General features: G+C 34.9%; 1 protein-coding gene across 1 annotated transcript in view; it reads right to left on the bottom strand.

Moving 5' to 3' along the window:
* Positions 1-15,091: 15,091 nt before the first annotated feature.
* Positions 15,092-27,379, bottom strand: part of LOC132306880 (protein SPIRRIG-like) — a 32,386-nt gene continuing 20,098 nt past the window's right edge. Inside the window, exons 12-19 of the mRNA XM_059804461.1 lie at positions 27,264-27,366; positions 26,049-27,160; positions 24,196-25,846; positions 20,938-24,027; positions 18,702-19,010; positions 18,213-18,519; positions 17,875-18,021; positions 15,092-17,184 (exon numbers count right to left, since the gene is read on the bottom strand). Coding sequence (XP_059660444.1) covers positions 16,006-17,184; positions 17,875-18,021; positions 18,213-18,519; positions 18,702-19,010; positions 20,938-24,027; positions 24,196-25,846; positions 26,049-27,160; positions 27,264-27,366 — 7,898 coding nt within the window. The 3' untranslated portion in view covers positions 15,092-16,005. The remainder of the gene's footprint in view (positions 17,185-17,874; positions 18,022-18,212; positions 18,520-18,701; positions 19,011-20,937; positions 24,028-24,195; positions 25,847-26,048; positions 27,161-27,263; positions 27,367-27,379) is intronic.

Genomic DNA, 27,379 nt, shown 5'->3' on the forward strand with positions numbered 1-27,379 from the left:
CCCAGCATAAATTGACACATATGGAAAGCAAATCAACAAATATATATATATATATATATATAAAATAAAAAGAGTAGTGTCATGCAAATCGAAAAGATTTAATCGTGAACCCACCAGTTCTTCTCAAATTCGGTTTCCGGATTTGGACCTTCAATCGCAAACCATATTTTGAGAAATCATTAGACAATTTAGAATCATCTTATCCTGGCCAATTAGAAGTTATCATGCCCAGAAAGACTAAATAAAACTAACACACTTAGTTATGGGACAACTAGTTTGTGATTCACCGAAACCACATGCTCCCAATTGCTCCCAATTCTTCTCCAACAAAATAGAGCTAAGGAATATTTAAAATAAAACAATAATTGTTTGTCAAAACATATTGTTTTTTTTTTGTTTGACATGACGGTGTTGGCCTCTTAGATTACCCTATAATTTACCATTGGCCACCCACACTCCACTATCCCTCTGTGAGCCGAGACTCTTGCTATTAAGCTATCTCCTTGGAATTCATGTCAACTTCTTGTCTGAAAATTAAGTTATACTATATATAATTCTTAGCAAAGTGTTTTTTTTTTTTTTTTTTGTTTTCACATTCTATGTGGTAAATGGTTATATATCGTTAAAATTTTATAATGTGAAAATATATAATGCTTGAAAAAATAAAAGATTTGAAAAAGAAAGAGTGTGCATGTATCCATTAATTAAAACACGTGTAGAAGCACAAAATTAAAAAAAAAAATTCCCCAACAATACGATCAGATGCAAGAATTAAAACTGATAGCCAGATCTCCACATGCTTTTCCTGCAATGCTAGGACAACTATAAGACTATATGTTCTAGGGTTTATCTCGAAAATTAACTATAATAAGATGAGAAAGGATGGTGAAAATGTAAAATAGGTGTTGATGAATTAGGGTTTTTCGTGATTCCATCAACAGTTGAAACTGTCATATGATCTGATCTTTCCTTTAAAGAAAAGGAAATTTAGATCATGCTGGCAGCTTCAACAGCTAGTGGTACACGGTAAGCCGGCCGGCAAACCTTGAGAAAGAGAGAGGGGGAGAGAGATTCATTTGCATATTAATCTTCTCTCTCTCTACACCTTGAAGGTTGTGGCATGATAGATAGGAGGAAAGGTAGGGATATATATATATATATATAGAGAGAGAGAGAGAGAGAGAGAGAGGGCCAAGAAGATTACATCTCTAATACGTATCAGTGATTTAGTTGTTATTAGCTAGTTAGCTAGGGGCAGGACTGAAAAGTTTATAAAACTATATATAATTTATGAGCAAAAACAAATTGCAGGGGTCCAAAGTGGGACAAGCTGAATATTGTCATTCCCACGCCACCACCATGCGACAACTTAGTGAGAATTTCCAAAAATTACATAGAGCCTAGCTTTATTAACTTTAGCTTGGGGACACCCTCACCCTTCATCTCTCTTCTCTCTCTCTCTATCTCTCTCTCTCTCTATATATATATACATTTATATCAAAACATAAACATCATCCTTGAACCAAAAAGGAGAGTAAAACACACAAGAGTTCATGGGGGACCATTTCCATGGCTTCTTAGATGTAGAAGAGAAAGGAAAAGCATCTTCACCTAGCAAGCTCATGTGACTCTCTCTCTCTCTCACACGCGCGCACACACATATTTACTTGAAGGGTCAAGTATCTTTCTTTTCTTCAATGAAGATAGCTTTATTTTTTCTCAAAAATTAATTAACAAGGAGGGCTATTTGTCGGGTGCAATATTTTAAGTGCGCATTAAAGATATTACACATTGGATTAAGAAAATGATATATTTTCTGATAAAAGTTATCATGATTTTGACATTCTATTGCTTTTAACTTGTTTTGATCCCTTTGGTAGGTTTTGGGCAGATGGAACCATTAGATGCATGCATGCAAAGTACTCATCCCCATATCAAAGTATCATAAAAGTAGTAAAAAAATGGTATTCTAAACAAATAAAGTTCCCAAACATATTGGCTCCAATAGGGCATGTACAAAATCATGATTAACTTCAACTTCTTGTCCTTTTTATATTAGTTTCTACTTAGTTGGTAACAACTTTGGAAAAGTACAAGTGTTGCATTGCTATTTGTTAGTAACTCTTTTTCTATTTGTATTCCTTTTTTCCCCTTTGTTTTTCCTTTTTCAATGTTCTCACCCTCGTCCTTTTTCTTAAATGAACCGAGCTAAGATTTAGTCTATTCTGGCTCAGCTTGACTTGTTCGTTAGTTCGGCAAATTGAGACTCAACTCGTTATTATTTTAAAAAGTTTGATTAATTCATCTTATTTAATAAAAAAAACTAAATCAATGTCATGTTTGTGTTCTACCTCGGTTCGAACTTGTATTCATAATTGATTTCACTCGCTCATAAATTTATAGCAGCCTTTATGAACCTATATAAGCCTATACAAGTTTATGTTTATGAAAATTTTCGTGAGGCTATGGTCATAAACAGGTACCAACCTACACAAGCATAGTGTTTAAGAGTATATACCTAGAAGCTAGACAAGCTTAACATTATGCTTGAGATTGGCTTGTTTACTAAATGAGCTCAAAAATCAAATTAGAATTCTACCTATTTAGGCCCTGTTTGGTAAGGCTGTGATTTTTATTTTTTGTTGTGCTGTCATTTCTGTGAAAACAAATTTAAAGTGTGCTAACATTTTTGTCAAAAGTAAAACACGTTTTAAATTTTTTAAAACAGAAAAGAGAAAATTTGTTTGGTAATTTTTTTATATAAAAAAGAAAAGAAAATTACTCTTTTAATGACATTTACTATAAGAATATCATTAAAAAATAATAAAATAGTAAAAATAACATTTCTATAATTCTCATGTCAATTGTAATTTCTATACTTACTTGTTAGTTGTTACACTAGCGCTTATGCAAATTGCTTAATCCTATTCGTCACTTGCAGGTATCTCCAAAGTTGAAACCTAGTATTTTTCATTCAGCACAATAATTTATTATATGACACTCTCTAAAGAAAATTAAAAAAAAAAAAAAAAAAAAGGAAAAACCAAATTACATGAACATGATCATATAAAATTACTCCTTATTTGGTAACACTTTGAGTTTTGGTTTTCTGTTGTGGTTTTCTCTACTTTTTTTTTTTTTTTTTAAAAAAAAAGGGCAACAAAATTCGTTTGGTAACTCCATTTTGACTTTTCACATTTTAAAACTATTAAAAATTAGTTGTCATTTCCTTCACAATTCCCACAACTTCAAAATGAAGCTTGGTTTTTTCTTTTAGTTTTCAAATACTGTTATTTATTTATTCTTTTTCAATATGAGAATTAGAGAAATGGGAATTATTTTATTATTTTTCGCAATTAGAGAAATGTTATTTTATTATTTTTCAATTATACTTGAATAGTAAATAAGTTTAAAATGTTATTTTATTATTTTTTAATTATACTCAAATAGTAAATAAAATATTTTTTTTTATTTTTCAATTATACTCAAATAGTAAATAATAGGGTTAATTTTTTTTACAAAAATTACCAAACGTATTTTCTGTTTTCTATTTTCTCTTTTCAAAACTTCAACAACAATGTACGTTACCAAGTATGGTTTGGTTTTTGACAAGAATGACAACACATCTTTTCAAAACTTGTCATTTTTATATAAATGAAAATAAAGTAAAAAATGAAAACCTACAGTTATACCAATCAGGCTTAAATGGAACTACTGTATACACATTATCATAAGTTATAAATTAAAGTCACAAACATTGATATAATGCATACCCAAAAAAAAAAAACAAAAACTTACCCTTGGGAACTACCATCTAGATTGAATGAACGAACCAAAAAAAACAAAAAAAAAAATTCAAAACTTCATTTTGGAGTTTTTGTTTTTTATAAGTTTCCAAAAGGCAAAACTAATGTTACCCAGTGAGTAACTTTTTATTTTCAAAGAATTGAATTTTGTCTTTCATAATACTTATAAAACTATTTTTAAAATTATAGGAGATAGTTGTAACAGGTCAGGTATTCTGCGATCATCTATATATACCATTGGTAAAATTTACCAAGTTTCGTAAATTTTGAAAATGACAACAGAAAACCAAAATTCAAAGTGTTAACCAATGCGTAACATTTTATTTTCAAAATGACAACTAATCTTTCTCCCGAACTCGCAACGCCCTCATTGGTTTTCTGTTGTGGTTTTCTCTACTTTTTTTTTTTCTACAAAAAAAGGGCAATAAAATTCGTTTGGTAACTCCATTTTGACTTTTCACATTTTAAAACTATTAAAAATTAGTTGTCATTTCCTTCACAATTCCCACAACTTCAAAATGAAGCTTGGTTTTTTCTTTTAGTTTTCAAATACTGTTATTTATTTATTCTTTTTCAATATGAGAATTAGAGAAATGGGAATTATTTTATTATTTTTCACAATTAGAGAAATGTTATTTTATTATTTTTCAATTATACTTGAATAGTAAATAAGTTTAAAATGTTATTTTATTATTTTTTAATTATACTCAAATAGTAAATAAAATATTTTTTTTTTTTTTCAATTATACTCAAATAGTAAATAATAGAGTTAATTTTTTTTACAAAAATTACCAAACGTATTTTCTGTTTTCTATTTTCTCTTTTCAAAACTTCAACAACAATGTACATTACCAAGTATGGTTTGGTTTTTGACAAAAATGACAACACATCTTTTCAAAACTTGTCATTTTTATATAAATGAAAATAAAGTAAAAAATGAAAACCTACAGTTATACCAATCAGGCTTAAATGGAACTACTGTATACACATTATCATAAGTTATAAATTAAAGTCACAAACATTGATATAATGCATACCCAAAAAAAAAAAAAAACAAAAACTTACCCTTGGGAACTACCATCTAGATTGAATGAACGAACCAAAAAAAACAAAAAAAAAAATTCAAAACTTCATTTTGGAGTTTTTGTTTTTTATAAGTTTCCAAAAGGCAAAACTAATATTACCCAGTGGGTAACTTTTTATTTTCAAAGAATTGAATTTTGTCTTTCATAATACTTATAAAACTATTTTTAAAATTATAGGAGATAGTTGTAACAGGTCAGGTATTCTGCGATCATCTATATATACCATTGGTAAAATTTACCAAGTTTCGTAAATTTTGAAAATGACAACAGAAAACCAAAATTCAAAGTGTTAACCAATGCGTAACTTTTTATTTTCAAAATGACAACTAATCTTTCTCCCGAACTCGCAAGGCCCTCATTGGTTTTCTGTTGTGGTTTTCTCTACTCTTTTTTTTTTTCTAAAAAAAAAGGGCAATAAAATTCGTTTGGTAACTCCATTTTGACTTTTCACATTTTAAAACTATTAAAAATTAGTTGTCATTTCCTTCACAATTCCCACAACTTCAAAATGAAGCTTGGTTTTTTCTTTTAGTTTTCAAATACTGTTATTTATTTATTCTTTTTCAATATGAGAATTAGAGAAATGGGAATTATTTTATTATTTTTTACAATTAGAGAAATGTTATTTTATTAATTTTCAATTATACTTGAATAGTAAATAAATTTAAAATGTTATTTTATTATTTTTTAATTATACTCAAATAGTAAATAAAATATATATATATTTTTTCAATTATACTCAAATAGTAAATAATAGAGTTAATTTTTTTTACAAAAATGACCAAACGTATAATCTGTTTTCTATTTTCCATTTTCAAAACTTCAACAACAATGTACGTTACCAAATATGGTTTGGTTTTTGACAAGGATGACAACACATCTTTTCAAAACTTGTCATTTTTATATAAATGAAAATAAAGTAAAAAATGAAAACCTACAGTTATACCAATCAGGCTTAAATGGAACTACTGTATACACATTATCATAAGTTATAAATTAAAGTCACAAACATTGATATAATGCATACCCAAAAAATTTCAAAACTTCATTTTGTAGTTTTTGTTTTTCATAAGTTTCCAAAAGGCAAAACTAATGTTACCAAGTTTCGCAAATTTTGAAAATGACAACAGAAAACCAAAATTTAAAGTGTTACCAAGTGCGTAACTTTTTATTTTCAAAGAATTGAATTTTGTCTTTCATAATACTTATAAAACTATTTTTTAAATTATAAGAGATAGTTGTAACGGGTCAGGTATTTTACGATTCGATCCAAAAACTTAAATTGTTATGTGAAACTAACACCCAATCTATATATACCATTCACTTTTTTATCCGAATCTAATGAGTGAAAAAAGTTCCTCTTGTAACATTCTCTTTCTCCCGAACTCACAACGCCCTCATTGCGTTCAGACCACACTGTTTACCCGAAAAAGCTCACCCGAATCCCTCCGAGCCAGGCTTTGAGCAGGACACCGAATTAAGAAATTAATCTGACCCTCTAATACCAATTATAAAAATCGGATGTTTCAAGATTGGACCTATTTATATTCATTTATTTTTTTCATTTGAATATTAACATTAGCCCTCTAAAAAGAGTTATTTTTTAATTAAATTTTCATAAACTGCAGAGAAATAAAAAAAACACTGACTTTTCAAACTGAAACAGGACATTACATGACACAAGTCTAATATAAAGTTGAATGTTTTATTCAATGATGCATTATTAGTGGTTGATTGTACTAAATGACACTGAACTAGGTCTACTGTGACATTACAGAGCACATTTAACTTTTAGACGGATTTTGGACTTTGTACAGACCCAGCCTTCGAGACCCCCCTTGCATTCTGTCCTAAAAAGATAATAAATCCTCCATGACATGCGTGAGGACTACTGTTGCCCGTCAAAAGTAACCAACTTCCACCACCAGTAATATTAATTTTCCAAGAATTAATTAAACACCACTAAATTTAAAACATGAGACACTCATTCAAGTTTGAAAACAAACAGCTCATATCCCATAATAGTTTGGCGCTTTGGGACGAAAGGAGTATTTCTTGCAATTGAGGTGAAATTCACCAAAGTTTCGCGAGAAATCGTCACCGGAGAAGATTTTGATTTTATAAGTTTATATGGATTGAGAATTTAAAACCAGTACCTTTCTCATACGAACATGAAATCCATACATGGAGGAGTAACAATTCTAACATTAATCATATCCACTATATTTAATTTTTGCCAAAGAAAATTTAAGAAAACACTCCATGTATTACCATGTTTATGATATCAAATCCCAAAGTTGTTCCTAGTTTTTTATTTTTTTCAATATATACAATGGTTTTTTTTTCCTCAATAAATACAATGTTTAGACAGTACTTGACTTTGGTACTTTTCTGGTCATGAGAGACTTTGATTTCATTACAAGGGTGTTTCCATCAAAATAAAAGAATATTCCTGACGAGAACACTAAAAATGACAAGAAACCCATGCTTGGAATCTGAAGATGCCAATGAACTCCATGTATTAATCCATAAAAGGCTTGTTCAGATCTCTCTACTTGCCAGCTGCTTCAATGTATACAGAGATAGATATATAGTACAATAAACACAATTATATTAGCTCAAGAAATTATTGTCTCCTGTTTACAACACCTTTCACAGAGAGTCAAAGCAAGCATGAGTGAGTAGTGTTGAATGATAAAAATAAAGAGACGAAAACATAAAACAAAAGTAAAAAAATAAAGAAGATAAAGTTTCAGAAAGCAAGCCAGGCATTACATATCATAGGGTAAGGAATATACTCACAGTGATTTCTCTGTATCTTTTTACTTTCCTCTTCTTTTCAGATCTATAGAAGCATGTTTGGAATCTGTTGGGTCCCCAAAGAGGAATGAGTGAGGCTGTCACAGCATGACCTAGCTAGGGTTAGCAGTTAGCACCCCTCTCTCTCTCTCTCTCTCTAACCAAGGCTAGATCATGCTGGCAGCTTCACTTATTCCCTTGTGGACTTGGATTCAATTCAAGATCATAGACTAGGTCAACTTCCTCCATACATAATCAAAATGGGAAAAATAACCCTGCAATGATATATATAGATAGATCTAGAAGCAGGAATAATAGTGCTTTCTCATGGAAAGAGAGAGAGAAAAAGAAAGACAAAACCTAAGTTCAACCTTCCAGAAGACTCAACAGATTAAGAAGAAATTACCATGGAAAAATGTCCACACAAGATAGGGTTCTTAGAAAAAGCTTTTCCAACAATATCAAAACAAGAATAAAGCTTTTGAGATATATCTATATATATATACTCATATAATTTTACAACAAATTAAACAAAACATAGGTTAGAAAAGAAGGTTTACTACCTAGTAAATGAAATCCAAAAGCTGGTAAGGGAAGAAAAGGAGAGCGAGAAAACTATGTAAAGCTTTTCCAACAATCTCAAAAGAAGCTAAAGGATTTGAGGTAAAATATTTTCACAAGAAAACAAACCATATAAATAGAGGTTATAAAAGAAAAGAAAAGAAGGTTTACTAGGTAAGTAGCTAGTTGATGAAATCCAAGGTGGTATAAAAGAGAAGCAAAGAAAAGTGAGAAAACTAAGTAGAAATTAAGAAGAAGCCCTAAAATTTGAGTTGAGGATGGATCACAAAAACGGGTTGAGATTGTGTTATTTATAGCAGGAGATTTGAGGGAGATGGTGCTAAAGAGATGCCAAAAGACAACAACAACCCACAATGCCAAACAGTGAAATAAAGAAGCATCATGTGAACAGCTGAGAGAGAACAGCTAAGAAGCTAGTCATATATAGGCCGGGCTATAGCTGTAGGTTAGAGAAGATTAGGGTCACAGGTGGTAGAAGTACAGGCAGCATGGCAAGCTGGTGGGGGACTCCAAATTATCATGAATTATTATTATTATTTTTTATTTTTTTATTATTTTATTTTAATATTTTAAACAATAAATTAGGCAAAAAAAAAAAAAACACAAATCAAAAGTTTATCTATCTGTATATGTTTCAAGTAAGATTCATTTTTATCACTTAAAATATATTTAAGGAAACATCGCCTGGACTAGTGTTGTAAATTTGAATTATTTGCTAGAGTAGCATTATTTTAAATTTTAATATAATATTATTAAAAAAAAAATTATCAATATGAGTTCTGATTGAATTAGCATATCAAATATATAATTCATAATCATCTAATAATTTCTCACTAAACTAAGGTGTGCCATTTAAGAATCATACTAATTAAAACTAAAAAAAAGAGGAATTAATGATATTTTTTTAATGAGCTCATCAGTCTTAACTTGGACATAAATGGAACTTTTAAATTAAGTGACAGTAATTTTTAGATCCACTTGAGTTATTAATTTGAATTTTTTAAATAATTTTGCTGTTAAAGTTGAAGTTCTTTAATAAAATACCTCACTTTACTTTAAAGACAAGAATATTTAAATTACTGGTCCTCCTTTGTGTTGACATTAGATGTGGATTAGACAATGTTTGTTTCTTTGTTTTTGGTAAGTTAAGTAAGTTGTATTAAGATAAAAGCATGTCCAAACAAGCTCTATTAGAGAAGGGAGGTACGAAGACTGTTGTAGTCAAGCAATAACACATGGCAACAAGTAGAATAATACAAACACTGGCAACTAGAGACAAATGAACATTAAAAAAAAAAAAAAAACAACTAACTAGAGACAAATGGACTTGCAATAAACATATGATACATTTTTGTGACATGTATCAATAAAAAGTTGTGTGAAATTTTTTATATTGTATTTTACCTATATAATCATATCCGAATTAATGTGAAAAAAAAAAAAAAAAAAAAAAACATATATAAAGAATTAGCTTAAGTGGTATCTTCTCCTCCTTTTAAATACTATACAAAAGTTGAGGATTCGAGTCCCTAACAAAATGAATAGGAATGTATAATTTACCTATCGAAAAAAATATATTTATATTATGAAAAAACGCAAAGAAAACTAAGATATTCCTTGATTCATATGATAGAAAGAAAAAAGAAAAAAAAATCCCTACATAATCACTAAATGTGATACATAAATTCAAACAAATTGAATCTTATTATTATTTTTTTAGCACATTTAACAAATCATTCCCTAAATTCTACAAGGATGGGAGGAATGTTAGGGGTACTTGGGGGAGCTTCTTCCTGCATCTTAAGCTTTATCAAGACAAAGGACAATTTCTGTGGAGAGCTATTTTATAAGTTCAGACATTTTAGCAACATAGCTAAGAGGAATGTTGTGTCCCATTTTGATCAAGTTGCATTGAGATTGGTTTTGTATTGAGCTTAAAAAATGTGTAATAATATTTTTTTTTTTCCGAAGAGAGTGTACGATTTTTCTTTGGATGAACTCAGGTGGAGCCAAATTGAAGAGAGTAACATTTTATTGAAAATAATAAAAAATTAATACATTGCTAGCCCAAAAAAAAAAAAAAAATTGAATAAAGTTATACATTTATTTATTTGTCAATTTAATATTATACAAATAGGGGGGTGTTAGTGCCAGCTCACTACTGCTGTTGTGAGATTGCAATCGGTCGGCTCAATAAGCCGAAATGTGCAAAAGTGGGACTTTTGTTCTAATGTTGTACACAGAGCAGGCAATATAAGTATTTACTTGAAGTAGATATCTAGTCTTAAAAGAGTCCTGAATGATGGCAATACTTTTCTTTGCATCTCTGATACCATCAAACAAACAAAATACTTATTTTGAAAGCAAAACAGTTTCCCAAGAACCCTACCAGGCCCAATGCAGATATATAGAGGTAGTTGACACCTGTATATCATCAAAACCTTCTTTTTGAACTTTGGTTTTTGATCTCTTTTTCTTGTTTGTTGTGGTAGACTTAAATGCCATGTACAAAACATGAATGATGTAGGAGTACTAGACTCTAGTGCCTAGTGTGGTCCTGTTGCTGTGCCAGCCTTCTGTTGTACTACATACTGTGCATGAATTAAGAAGATAAGTGTTTTTTTTTTACCTTTTTTTATTGTTTTTAATTTTTTTCTCTGCTTCTCTTGGTATATATGCTAACAGTATATTTACTGTGCTGCACACAGCTAACTATGCTTCAGCCACCAGCAGTAATAGCCTAATGGAAATAGAGCAACTCAACTATACCCAACAGTTATTGTCATACTATATCTTGGCTTCACATGTCAAGATCCTCTACCATACACTATGGGTGTATTGTACTGTATCGGACGACTTTATTTATATGTGTAATTAAATGTATATATAAAAATCTTTCAATGCATTGCATCACCCGCGGTATAGTGCAAGAGTAACTAAGCTACACCCAACATTTATCGTCATATGGCTTCACATGAATCTGATTTGCCGATTTAGACTAATGAGCCCGGATCTTTTGCCATGGTACTGTACTGCATCGCAATACACACGTGTAATTATACAAACGTATGGAAACCGTCCAATGTAGTACGGCACTCGTAATATGCTACACCAGATTCCAACACAGAAGCCAGTACCTAATAAATAAAATTATAAGAAAAAGAACCAAAACTACCTACCCTCTAGCCACATTACAATAGTAAAAAATAGAAAGGTATACATATTTTTGTCTTATTACTATATGTGCTTATTTTCTCTTCGTTTTTGCATTACCAAAAAAATAGAAAGATACACACAATTTTGTCTTATCGCTCAAGTATCTACTTTGTACTTATTTCCTATTCTTTTTCTTAAGGCACTAGTGTTTGAGATAAGGAATGTCAATTTGTCCCACCTCATTGGAGTCCCGTCCCGTCTCCCGTCCCTAATGGCACAGGTATGACAAGCGTATAAATTTATTCATAATTAAAAGAGGCAAGTACGAATTTAAGTAAACCTGCTCCATGAACGGTAGGCCGTTGCCATCCCTATTTGAGATCAAGGAGTTATTCCCAATATCATGCCTTACACATGTAGTCATTAACAATAATTCAAATTAAAATCACAAATAATGCATTTCTTAAAAACTTTTAGCAGACAAGATCCAAGCCTATAAGTACTTACCCTAATTTCAACCCATCCTCTTTAAGTAAGACAAAGTAATGGGCTATTATTTTCTAAAGACACTTACCCACACCCACACCAAAAGGAAGTGCAAGTCACCTCACTGGAAAGATTATGTTGCTAGAATAGTGAAAAAAAGTGTGCAAGCGACATTATTATTGCAAGTTTTTGTCGATTTTAGATGGCCAATAACACTACAAATTTGCTTTCTGAATCAACATTTTCTGAAGTATATATGCTTTTCAAATAATAGATTGTGACATAAAGAAACTAAATCAAATATTGGGAATGCTAAGGAGGTTCATTTCTGATTCCAATTCCACAAAACCTATAGCCTACAGTTTCCTGGAAAAACAATAGCAGCAACTGGGATAAAAAATAAAAACACCAGAAGTCTCAATTTAAGCTCCTCCATAAGCTACTTTGATTATAATAACACGAGTAGTGATACAATTGCTGAAGCAACTAATTGAATCACTCGATTCCCACTTCAATGCATTATAGGGCTTCGAGTCATTTGCCCCGAGATTTAATTAGTTGATTCAGCAACAAAATCATTTTCCTAGTAACTGGAATCCCAATAACCGCTTTGGAAATGGAGTGGCTCACTGTAGAAGAAACTTGCACTGAGCATTGAAGCTGAGGAGTTAGGCTCAATTTTGCACTGTTAATTATGAAGGGGGACAATCTCAAGTGAAGCTAGTAAAGGAAAATTGAGGTGTCTAGAATTTGATAAAAAAAAAAATTTACTCTGTGATTACATTAAAATTTCAAGATTTGTGACTTCTAGAAGATGCTAGTATGTGAAGCTTTTAAAGTTCTGGTCTAACGATGATTTCTGTACTCTTGACCAATTTTGCATATGTTGGATTAACCTTTCATGATCTCATCAATTTTGTGTCATGTTCTATTCCTGATTACCAAACACAATGGTTGTTGATGATACATTTACAATGGTCTTGGCAGGAACTACTACTGTTTCATCGATACAGGTTGGTGAACTCGTAGTACCATAAGAATTGACTCCAACTATAACCCTCTCAAAATTTAACAAAGACAAAGTCAGCAAAATACGGTGTGCAATGAACATATTATCTACCTACTTTTAAAATCGTATGTCAAGTCAGCATATTTTAGTAAAGTAGATAGATAATATGCATTTTAGATTATGTTATACAGTGTGGAACTTATTTTTTCATTGTTTACTTAATTATTATATAATTACTTTAGAAGTGATGTCAGAGAAAAAGACAAAAACAAGGACAATTCATAATTAAATAATTGTGTCAAAGCGGATGGATATACTCTATAACATTCTCCAAATGTAGAGAATGCAATAGAGAACTGCTCCACTTTTCACCCACACCGACTCTCCTTCTCTCTACATTATACAAATATTCTTTACTTTTGACTGCACCCAGATGCTAAAGGGGCTAGGCATGGATTCTCTGAACCATGACGATTTATAGAACTTAGGTCTGATATTTTCTAATGGTATTGATTGAATTCAAATATGTCATCTGTATGCTTTGATGCAAAATATATGTATGTGTGTGTGTGTGTATATATATATATCAAAGATCATAAATGAAGACATAAGGAAGAGTGATGAAAAAAATTGAACCAACCAGAAAACATTCAACAAATTGATGGAAGACTATAAAAAGAAGTGACAGCAGCATGTTTTGTTGATTGTTCTACTAAATATAACACTAGACTCTGTTTCAGACCTTAAAAGAAGAAAAAGATCCATGTATTATGTAGCTTAGAAAATAAAACACCACTACTCAATGTTCCTACCGACTCCGGCAAGGGGAAAAGAAAAAACAGACCATACCTTACGACATTATTTTACATAAAATGATTGCTCTCGTGCTTGAACCCGCATCTCATGCTTGTCAACCAGAACTTTCACCATTGCACCAAACAACGATTCCCTGAAGTCCAATATAAATCAGAAAGTTAATATTGAAGATAAAAGTGTTGAAATGCACATATCAACATTTAGGTGTTATTTAGGTGTTCTGTCGAGTCTCGTGTTCACCATATTTCTTATAAGAAAAAGATGGTCGGTCCAAAACAAATTTTCAACTTAAAAAATTCAGATGAAGCTCTTCCAAACTTAGCTTATTGAAAATGATCTTGCTAGCAACCAACTTTAAGAAATTGACCTTTCGACTCGTACGATATGAAAGCAGATAAAATCATGAACTCAATTCTTAAGTTGAATTTCATCAGATGCATATCTTTAACGCACTCATGGTGAAAAGTGTGCGTTAACAATATGTGGGGCATATTCTGCCATGGACTCGTGGCATTCCATGTGAAAATAGTTTTTTCACACATTCTGTCGAACAACTAATCAGCTTTCAATAAAGAGAAAAATACCATACAAAAAGCACAAACTTAGTGCTCATAAACACTTAAATCATGTGAAAATAATCTTTATGTTATGGGCTGAATAGCACAAAACTCAGGAAATCTAACCAAAACTGAGGATTACTAAGGGTGCAAGAAGTACTATAAGAACACGCGCGCGCGCGCGCACATTGAATTGTCATATTATGGGCAAATTCATAAATAATCAAGAGAGTTATTAGTTTGCTCCCTCTCATTCTTTTATTTTATTTTATTTCCTTTGCAACAAACGCAAAACTCACACTTATTTGTATTGCAATAAACTTACTTTCAAAATACAATACCCTTACATTAGTATTGTTATGATGTGTTTATCCTCGATGTAAATTCACAGGTATAAAATTTGTATTGCAATAAACTTACTTTCAAAATACAATACCCTTACATTAGTATTGTTATGATGTGTTTATCCTCGATGTAAATTCACAGGTATAAAATTTGTATTGCAATAAACTTACTTTCAAAATACAATACCCTTACATTAGTATTGTTATGATGTGTTTATCCCCGATGTAAATTCACAGGTACAAAATTTCATACACGAGAGGATCCGAGTTCAATTAAAATAACCAAGACTTTTAACTTTAAATTATAATATCCGTATTCAATTATGAAATTTTAACAGAGGACATGGAATGAATGTACTGTGAACAAGCTAGAGTTGAGGACATGAGTTGAAGCAAAAATCATACATATAAAGGAAAAGAATCGTAACATCAAGGAGCTACAACATTCAAGAACCATGAAATATTGGAATCCATTATATTGAAAATTGGGAAGGTAAAAAGCATTTCAGTAACACTACATATAACTGCGGAACCTGCTTAAATAGCATCCACAGTAACTATTGAACAATATATATATATATATATATATATATATAGTGTTTCATGATCTTTAAATGCCTCAATCTAAACAGAAAACTACACTTTCCCAAGGGTTGCTCACGTAAACAAACCGTCATCATCATAGACGAACACCAATTGCATTTTCCATGGAGTAAATTTATATATATATATATATAGAGAGAGAGAGAGAGAGAGAGAGAGAGAGAGAGAGAGGAGGTAATAATGTACATTCTACAACAAAAATGAGTAGAAGCCCAATTGCCTTCATGCAAAAAGAATTTTTAAGCTGAAAGGGAACACACTCTACCACCTGCTCCTCTTACAAACTCGCCGGATCAATTTCCCCCAACGTTTTACTACTGGTAAACACTTTCTTCTACACAGCTACATAACACACAGTCATTTACCCTTCTATATACAACAAAATCCAGTAACCTTTCAGTGCAAAAACAAATTCCCTCTCCGCCAGCCAACCCAAATCCAACCACCATAACATATTGCCTGTATCATAATCCTGACAAGAGGGCCGACCCTTATATCTGGGGATACATCATGCCCCGTAGGTTTTTGACATGTATCAGATGCTTACAAGAGGTTTCTTCTTCTCATGCTTTCTATTTCCTGTCCCATAACCAGGCCAGCCCCGTTGTCTTACTTTTCCCGCCACATGTATAATGAAACACAATCATTCTGTCCCTGAAGATGCTGTGGACACCGAAACCTGTACAAGGTTTCAATAAAGAATCAATAGCTGGCCCAGCTAGACAAAGAACGTATCAAACACCCGCTGTTAATTTTACACTATCACCCCCGATTAAATGAAGCTCTTATGTTCTCATCTGGAAGCGTCCATGAAAGCAAATGCCCAGCAGAGTCTCCACTCAACAACTGCTTCAGGTCATTTGTAATGTGAAGGGCAGTAACCGGATGCTTATGAAACTTCAGCGCCTTGTGAAGAACCAATCTATATTCAGGTACCTTACCACCCAGCCCCAACCCTCCTGTCAAATTGCTACTCGGCTTGGTTTGAGCACTCCCCTCATCAGAGCAGTGAACCATTTCCCATACCTTAACAGCTCCACTCTGGTGACCCGTTACATACCAGTTTGTGTCCAGCCAATCAGAAAAGGTACAACTTGTCACTGAGAGAATGAAATCAGATGGAAGTTGGGATGTGTTGACCACTGAAAGGCAATCCCCATTGATACTCCAAACAGCAAACATAACTCCAGCAGCAGTTAAAATTTCACCAGTCAAATCATTCACGTATATTGCTGATATTGGAGATGGGAACTCAGGAAGGTGCCTAACAAAAACCAAAGAGCTGAGATCCCATATAATTACAGTGCAGTCATCTGATCCACTAACAATCATCATGTAAGGCTGACTGACATGAAGACATGTGATTTTGCCCGTGTGGGCACAAAGCCCTTTTTCCAACTGCAGGCGCCGTACAGAACGGGGTCCATCCTTGCTTATCCTCCAAACAGATACCAACCCATCATCAGCCCCAGTAACTATCACATGACCATCATGGCTAACACTGGCACACTGAATCTGGTTGCCTCCATGAAGATTCTCGTGAGTAGAGAGGAGTCTGTCTTGATCATAGCTCATAAATCTCAAGCTACGATCTGGGAAGCCCCATGCTACATATTTGGTATATGTTCTGGGTTTAAGCAAGTTACTTGTTCCCGCCAAAAGAATCTTCTCATTGGAAGTAACGATTTGAGTGATGGAAGATGAGCTTTTACGAATCTCATGCGGAACAAGATGGGTAGAGTGCTTGAGCGGATGAGGAAAAATCTTTCTATCAGGCCGCCTTTTCACATGGGATTTGAGGAATAGTTGCTTTGGTGTTTGCCCAAAGTGATTAATTTGTGCTAGTATGGAGGCCTTCATTGCAGGATCTGTAACGGAGTCAATGTCAACACTTCCCTCATATGTATAATGATAGAAAACATTCACGGCTTCCTCAGCTGCCTGTAAATAACAAAAGAATGGGTAAGAAACAAGAAAAAACCATAAAGGGAGTAAAAATGAAGATAATGGCAAGGGACCCCAACCCAGGAGGGGTTGCAAATGGGCTGGCCAGAGCATTCAGTTTATCCAACCATCAAACAAGAAACATTCTTGTGAAGGATGAGATATTATAAATAGTACAAAGAACATTGAGAGGGAGAGAGTTTAAAGAAGGAGAATCCTATCTTTTGGTTGGTGCTAGAAAGCACAAATGTTTTCAACTATTTCAGGTGGCACATCAAGCCTCAGGATTTAAATAGGTAACTAGTTGGCAGCCTAAGTGAGAATCATATGTAGCTTCATTTGCCAATCTCCTACAACTGTTTTGAACATCAATGCTCTGTTGCCTACAAGACAGGAAAAGAGACAAAAACTTGGCTGAAAAACAGGTTCAGATTGGAACACAGCTGTTTGACTTCCAAGTTTTGATCTCCTTTCCCTAATCCATGGTAATCCAGTGAGCAAAGAAAAACATCATCAAGAATGATTCTTAAATTTAGGCAGACAATCATCAGAACCAAAAAAATTTATCAAAATGGATAAGATTTGATGAATGAATGAGTTGCAGAACCAACATTCAGAATGCACATTAGCCGTACCAAGCTAACTTGGTCTGCTACATCATTCTGTAAAGAATGTCAAAACACCCACCTTCCCTCTCTGTTTATATCCAAAAATGAGGTCTATCCAATGATGCAGATTTTCTGACACATAGTCGGATTCCAGTGCTTCCCTATGCTTCCTGATGAACTCTCGAGCACTGCCCTTGGCCCATGGAGGCAACACAACATCGCCTACCTGGAAAAACACCACATGCTATTGAGATTCTAGAGAGTATATATATGTGTGTGTGTGTGTACAGCTGGTGAAAATAAATTATTATTATTAATTTGGTAGAGAACAATTATTTCAAACACCACATCATCAAATAATTAGAGTAATTAGAAAGGAAAGTGAAAAGGAAAAATAAAATTTGAGCTTAAACAAACCTTCTCTCCAGATTGTTTTTCTCCCAAGTCTAGGTTGAATCGGTTTTCCAGGAACTCTGGCATATAGAAAAATTCTGGAATTAGTTCCTTTACATCTGATGTGTTGCCCTTCCCAGCAGCGCTTGACCATGTATATCGTACACTATTGAAAAGTCGATCAGCATGGTCAAACTGACCACCTTGCAGCTTCTGATTCTCAGTACTAAATGGTGGCAGACGTAGAAGATAAAAGAGGACAATTCCAGCACTAGAATAATGAGAACCATAATGAAATTTAGGGATCTCTGGATCATCCCAGCTCTCATATCTGAAATAAAAGAAGGATCATAAAATCCCATAAATTTAAGTGAAACAAAAATATTTTTCATTGACTTTCTGAAAAATACACACACACACACATATATTCACGAAGGAGCAGGTTAAAGAACTCTAAAAGAGAATCAAACTCCATCAAAAGAAGTCATGAGGTTATGGAAAATGAGGGCCAACCTTTTCTTGAATTCCTCTTCCCCCTCTGGTGTTTGACAACCCATTGGCTTGTCAAGCCTACGGAACGTTTTGGGATCTGAAAAATCAAGATATTCACTCTCATAATCTGCAAGAACCCATGGAAACACTGGATACTGGGTGAGATCACTGTATCCTCGTCCTGCGAGGGTATTGAGGTGCATGAGGTACTGGAAATTGCTAATTTCTCCGTTTTGCCACCTCTTGGAGAAAGATTTAGCCATACTCTTAAAAAGACGACCGCTTTCGTTGCTCTCTTGTTTTGTTGATCCTGAAATAGTTGTGTCCAACCTGTTGAATGGACGATTGTTATTTAGCTGACAATATTTTTCTCAAATCTAAAAGGCGTGGAAGAAGCAGTTCAACTAGATAAACACCAAAGCTGAATGGACTAGCCACTTGTAAAGGAATCACCAAGTACAATGTAGTGATGGAGTGAGTCCAGTAAGTAAAAAATCCACAATCAGTTACTGCTCAGCAATAACCAATTAAACAGATTCTCTTCTAGAATAGTAAACTGAAACTGAAAGACATATCTAAAATGGTATATTTAAGATCAATATATCTCATTCAACCATGTGTTATTTCAGTCATACCAAATTTGTTTGGAAGCATACAGCAATAGAAAGAGGAAGAGTGCATCAGGATGAAGCATAATACCATGCCATTTTCAATTACTGACATCAAGTTCCAATTGACGATAAGATTGTCCAACATAAAAAGTGATATCATGGATGGAGATGCATAAAGCGCAAGATAACAAGTTTCTACATACTACGAATTTCAGTATACTCAAAAGCATGATAAAATACACCCCCCCCCCCAAAAAAAAAAATTGAGCATCTCAAATCTTTGCAATATGGACATGGATACTTGACATTGACACCAAAAAAAATGACAATCTCAAATCTTTGCAATATGAACATGGATACAACAACAGCAACACTAAATATCCCAAATAAATAAAATGAAGACAACAAGGGTACCATAACACAAATACACTATCAGTCTATCACTTCTACATCCTAAAATTATCTCACTATTTTTTACTGTAATAATTTTGAAGGAAAAAGTGTGCAGCAACTACCAAGTATAGAAATGTCCACTAAGGTAGAGCCATGTCAACCATGAGTCAGATACAAGAGTGAAATTTCATTTCAACATAGCAACCACATCAGGAGTATCTATGGCACATCTCTAATCTTCTGAAATCCATGTTTTTAGTGTTACAAGGACAAACTCCTCTCAGTGTCCATGCCACTGATGTTCAATTAGAAGATTTGCAATCACAAGGTAATAACTTTCATCCAGTTTATACTACCATTGCAAGCTAAATATGAAAGTCAAACATGTGTAGGATAAGATCCAAAAGGAACCACACCACTATTGTTTAGAATCGTATTGGCACCTTTCAGTCTTAAGTTGCATTACAACTTGCTTAACAGAAGCTTGTTTCATGTTCAGGGACTGAGATTACTTCCGTATGTATAAAAGCTTGATACAGCACAAATCTATACAAATCGATACCATAGGGCACTGCAAGTCTGCCGTCATACAGACGATACAGTCAAGGCAAGTGAACACAAAGATATACAGCTCTGAGCTCTCTCTTGCTTCACAAGGGTTAGAAAATCTGTTATTCACTTGGACCAAAAAATAAAGAGATTGAAAGATATATTTGAACAAAAAATCATGTATTGGAGAGGTCCTATTTTTGTTCAAGGTAATAAACACTTTTCATAAAGGGGTTTTCTATTATGAAGTTGAAAGAAGGTTAGAGTATAAATTCATAGCTGCATCACCCAAATCAAACATTGCATAGAAGATACACGTCATAATTATCAAAGGACTATGATACATGGGCCAGTTCCATAATATGTTACCATAATGCATGGGACTACATGTCTTTAAGTATGCTATATTGAACAAATAACTGTCACAAATAAACTATCCTATCAATACCTCAAGGATCCTATGTTTCAGCATTACACAATTGTATCAGATTTGAAATGGCACAGCCATTTATATTTTGTCAATCATACACGTGAACCAAACAATCTCTAAAATATGATTAGTATCACTATATTGTACAAAGGGACCAAATTCCAAAAAAAATCGGCAGAAATTTTATCAGTGAATATGCAAAAAGGACTACTGTGAAAGTAAAGCCAAAATGGAAAAGGCAAATATAAGAGCTCACAGGAAGTATATAACATACATGCTATTTCTTGGAAGATTCATGGCTACCAGATTTTTGAAAACTTCTTCTCTCTCTTTTTTGTGGAAAACCAGGAGGTCATTGCATCCATCCATGCTGAATATCTCAATAGCAACAGGACGCAGCTGGTAATCACGCTTCAGAAGCTCATGAACACTGTTAAGCTTCCACATATTCCAAGGATGAGGTAGATTACCACTAGAACCAACATTTTCCTTTCCCCAAGCACCACCATTATAAGCCCACGCCCTTCCCCCCACTCCTGCCTTAACCGTCACACCCAATGATGAAGTTGACTTCGAATTAAAGTCCATACTGCAAGAAAAATCTTTCTTTACACCTAAAGCTTGATCAATAACAGAGAGTTCATCTTCGCATTCCTTCTCATATATGCACCCAGAATTGTCAACGTAAAAATTCTCAATAACATACAAAGAAAATTCCCCGATGAGAAATATACCATCATGTTTGTCAAGGCCCATAACTCTTTCACAGTTGTATCTGAATTTAATCTTTTCAAGAGGCTCCAGATAAGGTCTAATTAGGTATTCACCATTATCATTCAGTTCCTTCTCTAATTTGTCTTCCGCCACTTTCATCTCATCAATTTTCACAGAAGAAGACTGCCTTGGAGATCCCAGATCAGACATTCCTTGTATGCTCTCTGTTTTGGGGTCAGATACTGCACTGGACTTGGCACCAAATTCAGGAGCAGAGTGAAGACTTGCTTCATTTATACTGCTAGCCCGGTCATCATTCCACCCAGCCTTACTAGATGCTACATCTCTGACATCATCTGATTCTTTGAAAATTGATTCATCATAAAGCTCACCATCAGAAGAAGTTAGCTTTGCATTATCAGTTAAAACATGGAAAAATGGATCAGAATCAACATCAGAAGCATTATGATCATTCTCATTTTTTTCTTTGGAGAGCTCTACTTCCCCTAATTCAAATTGTCCATTTAGAACATTTTGGATAGTGTCAATCTTTAGTTTGCATCGCTCGAGCTTCTTGCGCATTCTATATGGACCTTCAATAGGGCAAAGCTGCCATTCAGGATCTTCACTTATGGAAGACTTACACATTGGGAATATTCCGCGCTCATGTACAAGTTGCTGGAGCTGTGTTTGCCACTCACTTTCAGCATGGAGTACCCATCCATATTTATCTTGACGAACAACTCGCAATTCAGTAGACATTGCATCACGAACCACTTCAAGTGCATATCTCCGTTCATTTAACTGCTCCCAGTGCTTTATGTCTAATTTTGTGGTTTCCTTTGATCTTCTCCCCATTTCTCTCTTGCGACGACTATCCATGCCTTTTATTCTCACTCCGGGAAACTTTGCTGATCCAGCAATATACTGCACCCACATAATTGCAGCACACTGCTCCAATACCTTATTGACAACATGTTCTGAACTCTGAAGCCACTCAAAGAAAGCAGATAAACTTTCAGTTAACAGCTTATCAAAACCACCATGCAAAACATCCAAATGCAGTCCTTGGTTTGGTTTGGAGACAAGCAAGTCTTCTAGCGCAGCCCTGCGATGCACCAAAAGATACTTGAGGACGTCAACTGCCATGTTCTGTGCATTTTGTCTTTGGTCACGGAGAATAGAGATCAAATTTATACAAAGACAGCAAGTCAGATCGGTATCAGTATTGCTGGGACAAAATATTATTCGCCTGTGAGCAACTAATAACTGTAAAACCGTGCATATATCAACCGCTGTATTTTCTTGTAAGGAGTTCAGCAACGATCTCCTCTTCGTTTCAACTTGGAGACCTAAGCATGAAAGAAGATCTTCTTCTCCTATGGTGATCAAGAATGATGGAAGGAAACAATACAATATCATTCGATTCATATTTTTTAGAAGTGCATGTATATAAGCATCAAGTTGCCTGCTTCCTCTTGTGATATAGAGAAGTCCTTTTCCAATGGGAGCTGCTTCTTCAATCCGACCACCTTTATTTGCCAATTGTAACATAGACAACAAGAATTCCAGAGTTTTCAGGACACAAGCTGGCTGAGGAAAAGCACCCATGTACATACGATCCACTATCATCCAGCATAATGCATCTAAGTTTGAAGACCAGCGGCTCTTATCTAGCTTTTTATCATTTTCCTCATCATCACGCAAGAGACGCCTTTCAAGGAAGTTCATCAGTCTACTAAGGCACAGACCCTGAAAAACTAACACAGATTCAGCATCAATGTATAAAGGAACACTTTCCAAAATACTCTCTATAACCTGTGCTGCTTTCATCTGCTCAGTCACAAAATCAGAAAGAACCTCTGCCATAAAATCTAAAACAGCAGTAGCTCCTGCAGAACAAGGACCACCACCATAGCCATAATCATCCATTTCAAGCAAAAGCTTTGGGTTAACCAAAACAAATGTGTTTGCAGCATATGATCCTTGAGAACTGGACTTCAAGTCTGAAGAGGGATCAGATTCACTCATAGACACGGAAGATTCCATGGAAGGAGTGGCTAATTGAGCTTTTGATTCGTGTTGACTGGCACTGCCCAACCAAGACGTCAATGCAATAACTGGGGATGAAGTGGGTGTTAGTTGGGTCTTAGATATAGATTTCTCTGATAAAATGGGAGAATCAATCATAGTTAAAGATGTAGCACTTTGTGAATCTGCCTGGTGAACTTTTTTTTGATCAAACTCTGCCTGCTCAACTGGATCTGGTGTGACTTTGATATCACGGAAACTGAAGTCGTTAGCACTAGAAGTAGCAGTGGACACCTGGTCAACAGTATCACCATCTAAGCTTAGAGTAGCCTGTACATCTTGCAGTGGTTCATTCAGTTCCTGCTGGGACAAAGTAACAGTCATTTCTACTTTATCACCAACCATATTAGTCTGGGGCATAGGCATATCTTCAGAACTTGTACTAACGGGATCTTGACCGAAGCTTCCAACACTGATGGAGGTTTTGACAGACTGTTCCTGTTCATGAGGCATGCTAGAGAATGTATTCTGGGAGCTATTGGTATCATCACACTCATTTAAGTTCTTGTCTTCTGTCTTCACAGAAAGTTCTTTAGCCATCTTCACCGCATGAGCAGCCCTGAATGACATAAAGCAACAGAGTCCAGTAAAGTTTGAGGAGTAATATGGAAATTTGTAAAGTACTATTTAGAACCCAGGTAAAATTACCCAAACCCATTCATAGTTCAGAAAACAAAACGAGAGAAATTCAATAGGCAAACAAACCAGAAGGCTTTTTAAAACAAACCTAACACATGAAAAATAAAGGTCGATACAGCTTTCAAGGAATTCTGCTCGTCTGCAAACAGCAGAGAAAGGGGGACACATTTTTGCAAGATCAACCATGAATCTCATGACTGAAGTTGCAGCAGCGGGAGCTGACGCCTCTCCACCCATTAGGCGTGCTGCATAGGTTTTGTGCATCAAAGCTTCACCCTGAAGATCTCCAGCCATGTCTGTATTTCCATCCACAAGCTCTGCCACAAGACCAGCACTAACCTGTGAAAGATTTCCGGTTTGGTGGGCAAGCATTGACTGCATGCACAACCTATCAAACGTAGATTTCGCCATAGCAATCACAGATTCCAACAGTTCTACAAATTTCAACTCTCCATAATTTCCATCGTTCGGCATAAGGGCATGAAAGTCTAGCATTCGAACTTCTGGTAATCTTGGATACACAGGCTTTCCAAATATCAGACAGAAAAGAATATAATATATATCAGGGGAATCATAGAAACTTGGAAGCACCCGTGCCAAACCTTGATAACCGCCACCGGTGCGAAATCTAAGCGCAAATGTAGGAGAAGACGCAAGACACACACCAAGAAGAGTCATGACCCATCTCATACTTGTAGGATGAACAGCTTCATCGAGAAAATAAGTTATCAATTTGGATGAGACAATCTTATGCCACTGCTCAAGCAACTCTTCTGATTTTATGGTCACTTGTAAATCAATTAGCATCTCAAGCAACATATTTCTTACAATTACATGCTTCCCCATCGATTCTCGCATAATTTGATGACGTGATGTCAGTTGAGGCGGGTCAAATGTCATAATCACAAACCTGACCACATGTTCCAGTTCAGAAGACAGAAAGCCATCTTCTAAAATGACTCCTAGCAGTACAACCAATTTATCCAAGACGGGAACTTCAACATCACCCCTCTGCAGAGTCACTAGTAAATGCTGAACAAGGTTAATTCTGCGAAGAATTGTAAGGTTATGATTCCTGTACCAGTGAATAGAGACTAGATGCTCAAGAAACCCCAGTAATGCAATTTGAATTGAAACAGGGGCCTTTACCCATAAGGTCCAGTCCAACAAAACATGCTCAACCATATCAGCATTTGACAGGACAATGCAATTTGATGTTTCAGCCGGTATGTCAGAATTTTCAAGCTCTGAAATATGACTAAATGAATCTTTTAATGCAGAAAAATCATCCATATCTCCATGAGATCCAACTGAAGAAAGTTCATCGCGAAACTTTGACAAACTAAGATCCTCAAAGCTGGCTTCATGAATAGTAGCAGCAGCTGACAGAATACTCGGAGTTTTTCCCAACTTCTTTGGTTCAGCAAAAGAAGCCTCACAAGCAGCAATCTGGAAAAAGATTTCAAGAGACTGCATGTCAAACAATGACATTCTCCGATGCAAAAAGAGAGACAGCAAATGGTATCCTCTGAATGCTTGCATATCTCGCACATTCTGTGGATTCTGATGAAGTGCACATGCAAGTAATGTTAGGGCCATGTAAAGCATATCCCTGGTTTCAGCAGCCTCAACAAGAGCCAGGACAACAGCCATCCCACCAACTGGGCGGATGCTATCGCCAATCACACAATGACTACAAATATAGATATCCCCTTGAAGCCGTCCAAAGCGTGGTATACCTGTGGAACCCAAAAAATAAATAAATAAATAAATCTAATAAAAACCCGATTCCATTGTTGTGTACACAAATTTTAGGAATGAAATTTAGAAGGGGGGAGAAAAAAAAAAAAAAAAAGTCCTACAAAAATCTGACTCGTCAGATTCATACTTAAAGTCAAAAGCTCACTAGTCAGACAAAAAATTGACAGATTTACTACACACCCCCAATAGGAGAAGCAGCAGCTGACATTGGATCAACTAGGTTGAGCATAGTTGAAGTTCCAGATGCTCGAAAAGCTTCTGTACATGTCCCATCAAATGCAAATATGAGCTTCCTTCCCGAGAGCTGTAGCGAGAGGTTCCCTAGTCTTTCCAAATCCCAAACAATTCCACTGCCATCTGCCTTGGAGCTCCCTAGCTTGCCAGCACTCTCAGGCCTTTGCGTATTAGAAGAAGGCAAGTCGGTGTCTAATGAATCTAAGATTGCCATAGTACCTCCTCCACAAGCCTGGTTAGGAACAAATCGCAAAAGATCTGTATCTTGGAAGAGCCCCCTATATCCTCTACCAAGAATGTACATGAAACAAATAGAACCTGATGTGAGCACCTCTTCAAATAGATAGCAAGATCGAAGTTTCCACGACAAATTACTAACTCTTGCACAAGTAACCGGCGTCCCGATGGTTACCTGCAGAGACTTCCCAGCTGGAGAGGGAGAATATCCTAGTTTCCCTGTGTGTTTAAGCTTTCCATTAAGATACACATACGCAACACTAGCTTGAAATAGTCCAGCCAAAGCATTTGGCTTGCTATGAACAACAGCAAGGTGATGCCACCTGCCTTCCTCCAATTCTAACCCCGAGAATGACAAGGAGCAAGAATTGCTAGTGGCAAGGGTTAGAACACCATCCTCGTGAACATAAAGTTCTGCATAAAAGGCATTCCCATTGTCTGTCGCACCAACAGAAAATATACGGAGAACATGTGCCCCATGTAACTGCCCACTATTACTGCTCCTCTTTCTAGAACTTGAATCCTTGGATGCTTCCGTTTCCTTAGCTTGTGATTTCAAGAAATTCTGGTACTGAAACCAACAAACGAAGGAATAGCCAGCAGCAGGAGGCCATGATCTTTCTCCCAATGACACTTGAATGGAAGCATGCCCAGTCTTGCGCATGTCCATCTCTACATATGGTGCTAGAGAAACATTTTCTGAAGCCATATCTTCCATAAATATTAACCTCTCCATCATATGAACAATAATATGACCAGAATTCATCAGTCTCATTTGCAAAATATATCTGATAAGAAGTCGAAGTTCTGATGCTGACAACCTGTCACCAATAGTGTTAACTTCATTCCCAAACTTAACTAGAGGAAATATTGAGAGTAGTTTGAATAGATGAAGTAATTTCAAGACTGGGATATGGTCCCTACCTATATGCGCCCAGGACTTCCACAATCTTCAAAGCATGGGAAAGTAATGGTGATGAACCCGAAAGGAAGGGGTATATTGTCTCCAGCAGAAGCTCCACGCAACCTATCCACATCCA

This window comes from Cornus florida, unplaced genomic scaffold (genome assembly GCF_030987335.1).
Source record: "Cornus florida cultivar Cherokee Brave unplaced genomic scaffold, ASM3098733v1 CherokeeBrave_3.0.0_Hap2_Chr05, whole genome shotgun sequence".
NCBI classification, from domain to species: domain Eukaryota; kingdom Viridiplantae; phylum Streptophyta; class Magnoliopsida; order Cornales; family Cornaceae; genus Cornus; species Cornus florida.